At 35.5% G+C, this 14,815-nt stretch overlaps 1 protein-coding gene across 5 annotated transcripts in view; it reads right to left on the bottom strand.

Annotated features, from left to right (window-relative positions):
* The window catches only part of LOC105381118 (LIM/homeobox protein Lhx1), a 44,327-nt gene that overhangs the window by 5,540 nt on the left and 23,972 nt on the right, over positions 1-14,815 (bottom strand). For 4 of the 5 annotated variants that reach the window (XM_048626403.1, XM_048626401.1, XM_048626399.1 and 1 more), the window contains exons 4-5: positions 10,907-11,064; positions 10,232-10,471 (exon numbers count right to left, since the gene is read on the bottom strand). In XM_048626403.1, the coding sequence (XP_048482360.1) occupies positions 10,232-10,471; positions 10,907-11,064 (398 nt within the window). The remainder of the gene's footprint in view (positions 1-10,231; positions 10,472-10,906; positions 11,065-14,815) is intronic. The other variant, XM_048626402.1, reaches the window with a different exon arrangement.

Raw genomic sequence — 14,815 nt, forward strand, 5'->3', positions numbered from 1 at the left:
AAGTATATAATACACGTGAGTAAGCAGAAAATACGTATGTTAAACTAACCTGAATAAAATTTTAATTTATTCAATTTTTTATGTGTACCGATTAATTGGATCAGGTCCGAACAATAAGCGATTGATTGATTTACATAAAATATCGATCGGCCCCAATTTGGAATTTTATGTCTAACAGGCGCGAAAAATATTCCAGATTACAAATTGCAAGCAGTGTTCTCAGTTATATTAATTTTGTACTGATTCCGTTATTTGTAATTTGTTTTTCTTCTAATGTCAATTTTGATAAAAAAAATTTTTTTTTAAATAATTGTATATTCTTATTTCGATTTAAATAGATAGATAGTTAGCTTAGTGCATTTACACGATAGAAGAAGAAGAAGAAGATAGATAGATATAATATTCTTTATTTTTGTACACAAGAACAGAATTTATAAGGTTTATACAAACACATAGGTACGAAAAAGGCGGTCTTATCACTAAAAGCGATTTTTTCAAGACAACCTTTGGGTGAAAGAATATTTATGTATGTATTTTAAATAGCCAAAGCAAATGAACTACTGAAAATGAGCACCACCAACACATAAATCGCGCGGGACATTCCAACAATGGACTGACAAATGAGTGAATTTGCTTCACCCGGCTGGGAATAAAGCGATGAATAATAGCAAGTAATTATTGGATATTGTTCCCTATACGTATATAAATAAGGTGTGTCTACCTGCGCGCGTGCCTCCCACAGCTAATCAACGCATTACTTGCGGTTAGGGAAATGACCACGAAAGCTATTATGCACTATTTGTCAAATTTATGGAAAAAAATGCAAAAACAAAGTATTTAACTATATGGGAAGGACTTTCTCTCTTTAGAGTAAGGTGTGAGGTCAAACCTTATTTTATCGCTGATATGATGTTATCCGTTGAGAAGTACATACATATTAAAAATGTAAGTTCTCTTAGCTAAGGACAGACTGTAGGAAGCGACTTTCTAAATATGCTATGCATATTATGTGTATATGAAAGTACGAGCAAAATAATTTCATTTTACACAGGATACTACATAATTATACTATCTTTAAAACTGGTGGTTAGGAAAACAAAACGGCTTACCCTCAGCAATGGACCAGGCGCACATGTTTACAAGGTGTTAAAATCCCAGGGTCCAGGACGCGAAGCTAGAGAGATACAGAGTCGGCGCCGAGAGCGGCGCAGCGGGCGGCCCCCACCGGGGGGTCAGTACAATAACTATACCTTGACCGACCGTATAGCTGCCTGTTCTAGAGGGTTCCGTTGGTTAACACGTGGGAAAATCAACCATAAAGTCGGTTATGACGTATTTTATGCTGTTGGTTTAGTCCTTTTATTTCCGTAAAAGAACTTTATCGTTCGGTTTGATTTGACTCGGAACCCTAACTGCAGTTTTTGTCGCTTTTTTGTTCATAAACTTTATTGTGTCATGCGCCATATGGCCCGCGGAGCGCGCAAATTTTGGGCACCCTAGCGCTCCTCGAGATATTTACAAGCGTTTACGCTTGTTGAATACAAAATGAAGAGGATACGTTCCTGTAATCAATTCTGCATTGAGCATGTTGACATAATTTTCTTTTGCACGCCGTGGCCGGCTTAATCAGCCGCGTGCATCTCTTATGAAGCCACCTAATTTTATAAATGACATCGTGAAAGACAAATTAAACGACAATTCATCAACATTAGTGGAGCATTTAATTTAATAATAAATAACGGAAGCACGTAGAGGAATTTAAAAAAGGAACGTGCGTTTGTTTGACGCGGCCACCGGCGCGCGCGCAGGCATGCTCCATCGACAGCCAATTGCCGTGGAGGTTATATCGGGAAAAACAAAATGGTTTCCGCGAGAAAATGTTAAACATTCAAGTGTTTGTGAACTTGAGGAGAGGCAGCCAACAATCAAATATATAGTAGTTGTGTAGAATTACCACTTAATAATATTACCATACAGTTCCTTATAGAGATCGATTTGAGCTTTTTTGCATTTAACTGGGTGACGGCCATATTAAACGAAGATATGGTATAGGTACCTACTGAGAATAGTTTTTTTTCACCTTATCCAAAAGTTATAGGGCAAAATTTCAATGTCGAGCCGAGTGGTAAATAATATTTAAATTCCGAGACTCCTGAACAAGCAATTTTCAATGGTTTTCGGTTTTGTCAAAAAAAAAAGTACTTACTTCAAAATTAAGGCATTAAAATCGATTTTTACAAAGTTTAGGAAGTCAAATAAGTTAACTTTTTAGTTTCACGGTCAATGAAAGCGACAAATTCATTTTAAATTTCTATTACGATTATGAAATCACGACTGAGGTCTCGGATTCAATTCGCTACCGAGTTCTCGCATCGAATAGGCTGGTACAAGTACAGTACAACACCTGAGAACTAACAATTGCAGTCAAATTTGACTCTAACGACACTGAAAGAAGGCAGAAGACATAAGACATAAGTGAAAAAAAGACATAAGTAAAAAGCAGGTGTTTTTTTCTAAATTTAAAATTTTAGAAGCGTTTTTATTGAAGGTCTTTTTTTAATATGATTCGGTTCAATTTGGTTTTGCCTTGTGTGTGTGAATCTTTAGATATTTTCACTTATCCGTAGTGAAGCTGAAAGGAGGGTTATGTTTTTTACTCTGACATTGACAAACAACGACCACCTCACTCAAATTGCGACAGAACTAAATGGATTTTATAAAAATAGAACACTTTGCTCCCGACGAAAGTTCCTAATTAACTAAAATAAGACAACTCACAAATTGGTTTACAGCAAACATCTTGCAGACTCACTAACGTACGGCGAACGGTGTAGAGACGGACATTGGAACATTTACCTTATTCTAATGGGGCTAAAGCTTGAAACTTTAGGTATATATTTAACGCTCGCATAGGTTTTGATATTACGATCTCCCATAAAAAAAACTTACTACCTAGATGTTATTACGTTCTTAGAAATATGATATTTAAATTCTAAGAACGTTACATGCATGTACCTACTCATCATCATGTAAAAATGCCTATCTATAGCTACGTATCAAATAATTAATCCATAATCGGTTTTCATTTGTGTTTTTTTAATAAAAGAAACAGACGTATATAAAATGTCAACAAAAAGTTACGACTCGCACATAAAGTGTGATAAAATCAATAAAAAACACTTTTATTGCGAATAAAACATGACCCATTTCTCTTGGAAACGAGATTTCATTTTTAATTTGTGATAGCCGTGACAGTTGGAGCGCTCAGCCAATCAGCAGCTAGGATTCATAAATCGAACTCTTATCAGTTCGCTCTCTGATAAAGTCCTGCTAGGGGATTGGTCACGCCATTCAAAATGGCGATGGTTTATCTCAAAGCGTAGTAGTTTTAACTACCTATATTTACTATAAAAAATAAAGAAATACTTCGTAACCTAGTTTTTTTAGAACTTAAGTATGAAATGCAGTGCTAGATACCTACATAGTGTATAGGTAGGCCAGGGTACATACGTAAGTACCTGTACGAAAACACGCGCAGTTTTATAGTTTCGCAGTTCATTTATCGTTAATTATATCACTTCTAGGAAAACTATGTAACTACAAAACAGGAACATGAAGAAAACTTGTCAGCAGATAACAATTTGTTGATAAAATTTTAGGTGTGTAGTACACACTTTTCTATTTAATACTGATTGTAATTTTAATAACTGCTCAAGCACTTTTAAATCACACACACTATTAAATTTATCCGCACTGCCGATATTTGCAAAATATGTATGAAAGTCACAAATCAGATAAAAAACATCGTAAGCAAATTCACCAACAAAGTACCAGGAAGTAAGCGCTTCACAGAGGTTGCGGGTCCACGCGGAATAGACAGCGACCTCGGGACCCACTCGCGCGGAACCAGCCACTTCTGAGTTCCTGATGCGTCATAGTTAGAGGTACTGGGTATACTGAGGCCTTAGCAGGAACTATCATCGTGGACATTGAAGTAACGTTGCAAACATCGGTTATATTATACACCGTGTGAATACAACGCAACGTGTAGAGAACGTGAAGTGTATACAATACATTACATATACATATGTACCTAAACTACTGAAGTTTATACATTGTATTAAAAAAATACTACTGATGCTCTTAATCAGCAACTGAGGAATCTTAGTGCTTATATAAATAATACATCATAATAATACAGATACAGGTACAGTATTCTAAAATTGGAATAAGTATATGTATTATGAGCTAGTAGAGGTCGTTAGGTATCATAACTATCATAAAGGAATGAGGCAAAGCTTTTAAAAAGGAATATAAAGTCATTTATACATTGTATACTTGTATAGTAGACGCATGCATATATTTATAGATTGGAAACAGTGGTGGGTGGTTTTATGATCCCCATTAAGCTTTATTTAGCCCAATGATATTGTAATCAACATGATATTTCAACCAGTTTTATGTCCTAAAATTAATTAGTTATGACATTCATATTGCAACTTTGTATGAAATACTTAGGCATAAGTAATTTACTTACTAAAATTAGAGTTTAAGTACCTACCTCAATAATTTTACTGACTTAAGTATTTAAATTACATTTTTAGCTTTTACTTAAGTACAGATCTATATATTGTATATACTTCTGTAGATCTAATGTAGAATATAAGTAACTCTAACTTCCCATAAATAATACATAACCGTAAAAGACACACGTATTTCAGTAAAATAGAACGAAAAACAATAAAAAGGTTGGCAACAACACGTTTTTTTTATTGCCACGATGAAATTGACTGATGACCGGCCTAGGGCGATGTGAACATTAGCCCTGCACCATATTAATGTACCATACTCCTGGCCGACACGTAATAAAATAAATGATGGCATTTTTTGTCCGCGCGGGGTGCGCCTTTGAACCATAGTGCGGCCGCCTCGGCCAGTCGTGGCCCGCTTTGTCCACCTCGCACAGTGGGCCAGCATGACGTCGCCACAGACAAAGAAGATTTGGCGCCGTGCTCGAAGTTTCACAAAAAAAAACATATTTTCGCGATCCTACACGGCCTTTTGTAGTAAGCGGCTTTTTGTCATAATTATTAATTTATTGCTTTTCGTCTCCTCAGCGTGTCGGATACACCTGCTTTGATGCGATTGTTACATTTGTAACGCAAGGTGCTTCTGTAAGTATCATTAATATTTTTCTACTTTCAACGCGAAGGAGTTTGTCTTTCATTACGCTCTGCTGCAAAATTTGCAACGTTAATGTATTCTAATTAAATTGTACCTACTTGGTACTAGTTGCGTACATTAAATGAGGTACAAATGGGTACAAATAACGGATTCGGCACGTAAGTGCTTATTTAAATAATGTCGCGCAGTAGAATTTAAAAGCAATCGTGCATAACCGAAATAAGTTCCTGCTTTAACCACATGATGCTAAATAAAGGAAGCGAAAAACGTCTCCTTTTTTACAAATACCGCTACACAGTAAAAAAGATTTTTGCAAGAAATCTCGATAAAACGTCTAGTTTATTGTTCTTTTTTTAAAACCGAAGCCGTTGTTTTAGCTTTTGGCGGATTAAAATTATGAATTTATGTTGCGAAGTCGCAGTTATTGGTTTGCTAAAGCGCGGGGCCGTCGTCGACGCAGTTTCCAGACCATTCCACGGATAATTGACGACTATAAAAGACGTTATTCGACCAACGACACAAGCCTGGCACGTCGTTTAATGATATTTGGTAAAAGTACCTACCTACCTTAAGAAGTTTAAAAAGTTCGCTAATTCTGTCCTGGCAGTCTTAAGTCGTATTTTAGAGCACAAGACCAAAGAAAACATAATTAATTATAAAACAATTAAGTAATTCAGTTTGCATTGAACTATTGCCTATCATTGAAACTCTTAGTCCATTAACTACTTCAGACTAGTAAGTATTTGTTATTGCTCTCTACAAAAAACTGTTACTGCAATACAGCTTTTAGGTTTTATAAGACAGCAAGTCAAAATACGGCAGGGACACAGCAATATGGTAGGTCGGCTCATCCACAAAGGAGGTTCCACACAGGCTCGTAATAACTTCCACAAGTTATAGTAGGTATTCGGAGGAAAGAAAAGTAACCGCCACGTAAAAGTGTGATATACAGCCATGTGACCGCACGAACTTACGGCTCATTCAGCCGTTCGATATTTAAACTTTAAACGATGCGGTTTGGAAAAACGGCATTCCATTTTTAAACAATTTTTGAGTGCTTTTTTCTGGGTGCATTCAGTGTTTAAAGATTTCTGTCTATTCTAACTTTTGCCCCCATTTGAATAGATTAAAAACGGCGTACATAATATTTAATGTAAGCTTACGTAATGCCTAGGTTAGTGCCCACAAGACATACAACAACAGTTTCATACTACAAATGAACATATCATTTGCTTCATTACATTATCAAATAAAACAAAATATAATGTAGGTACAACATGATAAAAATAAACTAATTCACACCTCAACGTAATAGGCCTAATACTAGATCGGAAACCGCAAACATGATGCGCAAGTGACCACAGACTAGAATTTTCCCGCCTAGCCGCCATTACCATAGACAACAAATGAAGGTGCACCATAGACACACACAGGAGTACAAACCACATTAATCAGAGCTGACATAATGACACGTTCTCACTCGTGAGCCGTTGGTGTAGTTTTGTCGCTTCGTACCTTCTACCTATTTGTACTCGCAGCTATCAATCAAATGAAGTCGAAGCTTTCGAGAGGTCTGCCAACGCAACGTAGATGTAATTAAAAGGGGAGATATCAGAGTACCTACATGAAAAAATGATGTTTTCATGATATTCCTTTTTCATAATATCGTCTGTATTATAAAACTATTCTTCTAATTTCCTTGTACCTATATTTTTGTGGAAAAAACTTTAATATGCATATTATTACATGGTCATAATTGGGTGTACTCGTTTATTGTGTGTTGATTGATATGTTATTAATTCATTTAGTTATTATAAATACTAGAATGAGCATTGAATGACAATTTGAGTAATTAATATGAAGGTGTTCCTATTATTTCAAAAACATTAATGTTTTTTCTTAGTTTAAACCTTTTTCTTATTTAGTCTTCCATTAATTTATAAACATGTAACCTATAAATAATGCTCAATGAAGATTATAACCAGATAGGGTAGTCAGCGATGGCATGACTTACACAGCACTTCATTAGTTACAAATGTTGATTTGTCCACAAAGGAAACAAAACAGTTAAAAGTTAATTAATTTTCGCCAGCCCTATTTCCCCGTTAACTACGCTAGTGACCTGTCAAAATAAAATATGAGCCAATCGAAGAGCGTCGCGCGTTGACAGGGCTGTCACACTCGACTTGTCACGATGTATGAACTTATTAAAATATTTTGTCTTTTTGCTCTCATATGCCTTAGAGTGACAGACTATCGTCTATTTTTGTTTTCATTGAACACTTCCTGCTTTTTTGTGTAGACAGTTTTGTCACTTTAATTGTTAGCTAATTTTTTTATACACATTAGGTATCTATTCATCATAAAATGAGATGTTTATAGATCGTACACGTATAAGTAGTTTGCTAAGTAGGTATTTACTTTACTATGGGCCAAAACCATAACTATGGAAAAATATTATTATAGCGCATGAGTTTACATAATATGCCTAAATTACTTACCTGAGTACTCAACTAAATACCAAAACTTGGTTGAAAAGCGTACTGTAAGACGGGAAGTACTTTTCTAGTGGCTTTTTTTCGAGAGTTTTAAATCTCAAAAGAAACCGACACACCGGCAATTTCAAAACACAAAACTATTCACACAACCCGGTGCTAACAAGCTAATTCTCAATATATTTAACAAAAACTACGCTTTACAGTTATTTCACACCAGATGTGGTGGCACAAACATTTGACACGCGCGATATGGTGTGACCTGATGGATGGCGGCAAAAAATATGTTTATGTGCCCACTTAACATGTTTGACATTGTTTTTATGAAGAAAAAGCAAAAAACAACTGGCTGACTGCAACTTGTAGTTACAAACTTTTTTTTCATATTTATTCTTATTTTTACTCGTTTATTCCAATTAGATTTTTTATTCTTCTGTCAAACGTGAATTGAGTCTTGAGGGGACAGTTTAAAAGCAGTCTATAAACATTACGGCTCACCGTCGGCATAAAACCTTAGCTTTTTTATTCGGAAACAGCGAGTAACAAAAAGCATAGACAAAGAGGAAGGAGTGCAAAAAGCGTGACGGACAGACGGACGGATCATCACGGTGTTTAGTCGCCATCTGGTGGGGTTTAGTCTGTGGTTTTTATCTATGGTTAAATTTAGTCAGAGCTACGACGCCGCCGCTCCGTGGTGAATCAGTTGATTCCCACATTTCCATGTGGGATTAGAGTTCCCCCACTTGTATTGATAGCTAGGTAACATACATAATATACACTTACGGGCAATGAAAAGGTTCCACTCACAAAATGCCGACATCAAACGACCCCAATTTTTTGCAAATATTTTCACCTTTTTACTTGTACCTCCTGTAGGTTGGCTGGTAGAAAATGCTTTTAGCATTAAGTCCACCTTTTGTACACTTATATCTCATATTTGTGCAATAAAGTATTAAATAAATAAATAAATTGAAAAATTAACAAAATATGACTGTTTTAGTTGGTGATATCCTGATGCTCTGTTAAATGTACTTCTATGTTCCAGAAGGCGTTATTAAGCTAGCCTTTTCCGTTTAGGAGCATTTTGGTGTTTTTTTTTTTCAGTGGAACCTTTTCATTGCCCGTGAGTGTATTTTAACTACCAAATAACAACATGATTATCAAAATATCCTCAGGGCCCACCCATCTCATTCAAATATCAGCGGTGCGTTAAAAAATCACATTTGAGTAAATTGAACTCTCTTGAGACGTTTCGAATTCAAATCTTATTACAGAGTCAAAATAAAGTAGAGGGAAAGTGCGTTCCTTAATTAGCTTATTTGTCACGAGCGGCGCGGCGGCGTGGCGATACGCATGCGCTCTGCTGGAACTCTCAACGCCATGGGAAAACGTGGATGTGAAAAATAATTACTTTTTTTACAAAAATACATGCAATTTGAATTGTAAATAATAATATGTATTTAAAAATAGGTAACGAACAAAAAATAACGTTTAGGTACTGAAGCACAGTTTCACACTTGAATAAATCTTCCTGAGCATGAACTTAGGTCCTATATACTCAACTATAATAAAACAAATCACAACCCCGCGTGCCATGTTGTCAGTTTATTTTATTTACGTTACATAATTGAGCAGTACTTAAGTACCTATTCTATATATGTAGGTATTCACTTCAGATTTCAATTTCCGAACTTGAAGTGATGGAGTGTCCCTCATTTGTAACGGTTTCCAGAGAAGGTTACTTACACTTTGATAAATAGCGTTTTATTCAGCGGTTCAAATCAATTTAGATACGATATGGTTTGTGTTACTAAGAATCGGTTTGGGCCATTTATTTAAAAATCTAAGTAAAGTAAAAGTGCTTTTTTTTTTCTTTGGGCACAGATTCTTGAAATTATATCAAGCCTGACCACAGATTACTTGTTCCGATGACTGGTCTATGGTTTCGGTCTTCAACTTCAGCAAACAGGTCACGCTTTCAAGAACAAAAAGTTTTTAATACTGAGTTGCATCTTGAAACTGGCCATCCATAACAACACTACCTATTCAAACAAAAAAGTATTTGTTCTAAGCGCTGTATTGAATTTGTTATTATTACATTTGGGAAAATTTGCTGCCTGTACTAAAATGAGTAGGCATATTCGTATAATTACTTTCCTAAATAGAATTTACTTTGACTGTATCACTACCTGTATTCAGCGGTCCACAAAAGTGAACATTTAATCAATTATGTCCGGCTCTATTATAGGTAGGTACAGATGAAAATCGATTACATTCGATAGAGTCTATCTATTTACTACCAATACAGCTTCTTACTTTGGTAAGGATGTAGGATTGCATTATTTCGATATAAATTTCACAGTTTAATTAGGTACCATGATAAATGGATACGAAATAAGGATCAAAACTTTACCTCTGTTCTGTGTATAAAAATGTGTGTTTGGTTTCCACATCCGCAACTTATTTAAAAGTACCTTTGTGTCTTCGGTGGTAAAATTGCCATACGGTAGGATATAAGTATATATATTTTTTTAACAATAGTAGGTACATACCTGAATAACTCTCATAGGCAGTCCAGTTTCCTTCGCCAGCTGTTCCCGTATATGCCTTGTCGGCTTGGGCGTTTGGGAAAACGCTGACTTCAGGATCTCAAGCTGTTTCGCCTTGATGGTGGTGCGTGGGCCTCGCCGCTTGGAGCCTCCGTTGCCGTCATCTGGGGATTTGTTCTCGGCCTGGGAGTCCCTGGTCTCCGGGTCTCCGTCGAGGGAACCCTGGGAGTGGAAGAAAAAGAACTGAATGGGACTATGTGGTTTGGACGCCTAGGTGGTGCGGGGAGGTGGTAACTTTTGGGGACTGGTGATAGTTATATGTATAAGTACATGTTATCATTATTTAAATATTGATTAGGAATTTCGAACACATGAACGTTTTCTTCCAAAGGGACGAATGTTACAATTACACATGCAAATTCATAGCAGCCACAGATATAAAATTATAAATGATTAATTATCAGAGCATTGAAGTTACAGATGACCTTTTTCTTGCTTCTTTTTAGTTCCTATCTATGCGCGGTACGTATGTGATAAAGGCTTTTCTGTTTCTTACTCAAACATAAATATGTCTTCATTGGATATCCAGGCTGGTCTATTATTGATCACTGTAACTGATGATGATGTTGACAATCTGGCCTATTATCTACCAATGATAATGATGAAAGAGCCACCCACCTGGTCCTCCGAGTCATCATGCGGCTTGGTGTCCCCGTTGTGCGACAGCTCGGAGTGCAGTGCGGGGTGTGGCGCGTGCGCAGGACTGCCGCTCGTGTTGGCGCTGCGGGACTCCTCCTCTTCCTCTTCATCGGAGCCGGAGCCTAGGAGAGAGTCCGCTGTAAGAGAGAGACGGGTGTAAGTTTGTTGGTTCTTGGAATAAGGAGGTTGGGGACCAAAGAGTTTTTGAGGAGTAAAACACAATAAGTTTGTATTTGGAAAACTTGGATCTGTCGAATAGGTTTTTTAAGATTCTCTTTACTCTTTAGTTTTTACTTCGAAGTATTGAATACCTACATTTATATAGGCTACGATACGATATTTTTAGATGCATATAGGCATTGAAATTTATATGTATATTACTAGGTTTATCCGACAATTCACTGATAGAGTTCATAAGATATTTTAGGTAATAGTTGAAAAGTGCGAAAATATGTATGTAAATCGAATTAAACTTCAATATCCCCGAAAATAACGAACGCAAACCCAATAACCCTTGCCGGGATGACCGAAAAAATTGACTTATCAAAAAGCAATCAGCCGACCCCATGTTTCTTTAACTAAATAAAAATGCAATTTCGCGACAAGCGATGCGATGGCCTCCCCTCAAAGAAATGGGAACAGAAAGAATTAGCCACAAAAACAATTACTTATATTATACTTGGATGTGGGGAGGGCACTGGAGCCCCTACCATGATACAAACTTGAGATGCATGATAAACGATAATAGAGTACCTGTACGATAGGGATTTTTAAAAACCTTTTTCCTTTGTTAGTTTTGTTATAATATATGTACTACCTTCTTTACTTTTTACTTCGATAAAATATGACGCTAAATGCGTTATAAGAAATTAAGGATATTATAGAAGTATATTCATAAAAATATAATAATATAAATAAGTAAGTACCTAAGAATTTATATAGTAATATATCTAGAGTCTTTACAAAAACGCAAGGGAATAAAATTTTATACTTCACGTTGTGCCACAAAATTCGATTTCAATTCGATCACAGCAGACTCATCTCAGGAACCTTGGTTGGGTTGGGGTGTAAAAACCGTTTACCCTCTCAAACACCAAGTTCGAGGGTTATAAAATATTTACTGCGCTGGCGGGCCGGCGCTCAGAACAACCACTCGAGATTCAAGAGGCCTTCCGAGTTTGGAATAATAACAGCCTCGCGCTTCTTCCGAGCCATAGAGCAGTGAGTTTGAGGTTAACTTTTTAATCAATAAATTTAGGATCATTTTATGGAATCTCAATTTAAAAAACTGAGTATGATTTGCTATTTGCAGAAATATTTAGGTTTCTTATTTAAATAAAAATGTTATGTATCACACTAAATTGGATTTCAAATTTAATCATCAAACTCATCGTTATTAAGCTACCGAAAATTGAAAATCAAACATAGTAATTATTTCAAAATCAATAATAATATTCATAGGTATTAATTAGGTGCATGTAATGTCAGTAGCTCTCATCATTAATCAGTGGTGAAATTAATTACATATAAAACGCTACCAAAGAGGATGTGATAGTTCTGTAGCGTTAGCTATGACATCCTTCTTGTCACTTCATTACGATATGATTAAAAATTAATTATCAACCCAGTGATCCTAAATAAATAGAAAAAATAATAATAATTTGAATATATTATTCAGCATTAATCATTATATATTACATCTTTATATTCGGTTCTTGCCAAACTGACAAATAGGTAACGAGTTAAGGAGCATCAATCGTTTTTCGGATGGTAAATTCATAAAGTAAAAAATCCGTATCCCTACATAATGGTCAAAAATAACACTCATTTTCTTACAATTCATACCCAAGTAGCGACAACAAGTTTTAGCATAATCGAGTAATAACGTGAAATTTATCTTTATTAAATTCTGTTGGAGGGAATTTATTATTTTGACGTTTAGTTTTTTTTTGTCGAAGCGCAAAGACCGCGCAGCCCGTCTGCCTAGCCTCGGGCTGTTGGCCGATGATAGAATGAACATCTGTCAAAATGAAGATCGTTTAGTATTTTACGATTTATATGCACACTTTTATCTTTTATGCTCCGCTCGCATATTGGTTGTTGAGACATTATGAATTTTATTTCGTTGGAAGTTTATACCATAACATTTATAACATTTTTACGTATAACATTTTTCAGCCAGTCGAGTCGTCCGCCTGGTTCGAAAATTTAGATACCTGTCAAAACCTTTATGTTGATTTACAAAACAATAGAGGAAACTTAATTAAAACTATTATAATCTAGGATTTTCTTCTTTCTTTCAATTCAAATTATGAATCATCTGAAACCATGACAAAACTTTAAATTATTAGTATCCATTAATTACTCGGTTTTATTTAACACTACAAGTGTCTTATCTTGTTGTCTTATAGAACACTGCAGAGGTAAGTGGCCATTCTATTGTAAAGATACATATCAAATTCACTTGTATAGTTAGCGTTAGGGAAATCCGACTTATTAACTATTTCTCTTTTACTGATGACTTGCATGCTTCAAAAGAATGATTAATGTATTTTTATACTAACCACTAGCTAATCTTGCGTCATTAGCATATATTTCGGTTATTTCTGATAATCGTTTTTTTTATGCTACGATATTGCTACGCTGCTACGAAGTGCTACGAAATCTCTAAGCTCTCCTTCGTAGTATTCTATTAACCGAGAATATTTTTTTAATAAAACTTTATTAACAAAAAACAAAACTTATATCAGCTTCTATGTTGATAGCCTATTCAAACCAACAGTCTCGCAACACTATAAATTGTTAGACAAACATAGTCTTTGTTACCATCGAAAAGAGTCCCCAATATCTATTTTCAGAGGACAAGAAGTGAGTGGTAGCCATAGAGTATAAACAACAGAGAGTGTAGGGTGAGGGTGCTTATACTTGGTCGTTTTAGTCCAGAGTGTTTGTGTAACCGGGTGCCACTCAGGCCTGATCGTTTTAAGGGTAGGTGGACTTATGATGGGCTGGTGATAGGATTTTTAAGTGTTTATTGATATAATACGGGAAGTAAAGAAGTATGCGACAACAAAGTTGTGTGAATTACCGTTTGACAATAAAAACATGGTTGTTTAAGTTAGTTTTTTTATGATACCTACGGTTTTTTGGGATACCTACGGATATCATAATATTATCTAACATATATACGAAGCAATTAAGTACCTAAACAGAGTAGAATAGAAATACAAATGGGTGGTTCAATTGACTGTCCCCATAGGATATATAAGTTTTTAAGAGCTTTTATGTTTAAAACAATACTAACTTACAAACTCCTTCTATTTTTCGTCCAAACCAAATAACCTACTCCTTCTACCTACTTTTTAATTTAAAAAAGAAGCCCCAGAAACTCATTTGACATTTTCCCACATCAAAGACCGTTTTCCCATTCGGTTTTCAAACGACAATAAAAGGCCGTTTTCCCGCTAAAATTCGATTAGGAGCCTTCGAACGGTACAAAGGAAGTCGTTATCGGGGAACGGTTTAAAATTGATTTCAGAATAGGTACCTCTGAATTCAAAAATAATTTGAATTCGAGAACGTTTGACGGTTATTCTGTTCCATTTCTGAATTTCTAACCTAATACAGTCGTAAAATATTACCGGATCTCGCTAAACAGTTTGTTAGATACGTGAACGTAAAATTAAAAAAAGTATATTCTATTGTATAAGTTCAAAATATAGTATGAAATATGCATATGCGATTGAAATGAAATATTTCCATCGCATATGCATTTTTACTAAAAGAACGATGATAAATAAATATTTTATACATTATATTGATATGATCAAGGTACGAACATAGCAGACTACAAGGCCCATTTAATTTGTATTGTGTGGCCAAAAGTCA

The sequence above is a fragment of the Plutella xylostella genome, chromosome 16 (genome assembly GCF_932276165.1).
Source record: "Plutella xylostella chromosome 16, ilPluXylo3.1, whole genome shotgun sequence".
Classification (NCBI taxonomy): Eukaryota; Metazoa; Arthropoda; class Insecta; order Lepidoptera; family Plutellidae; genus Plutella; species Plutella xylostella.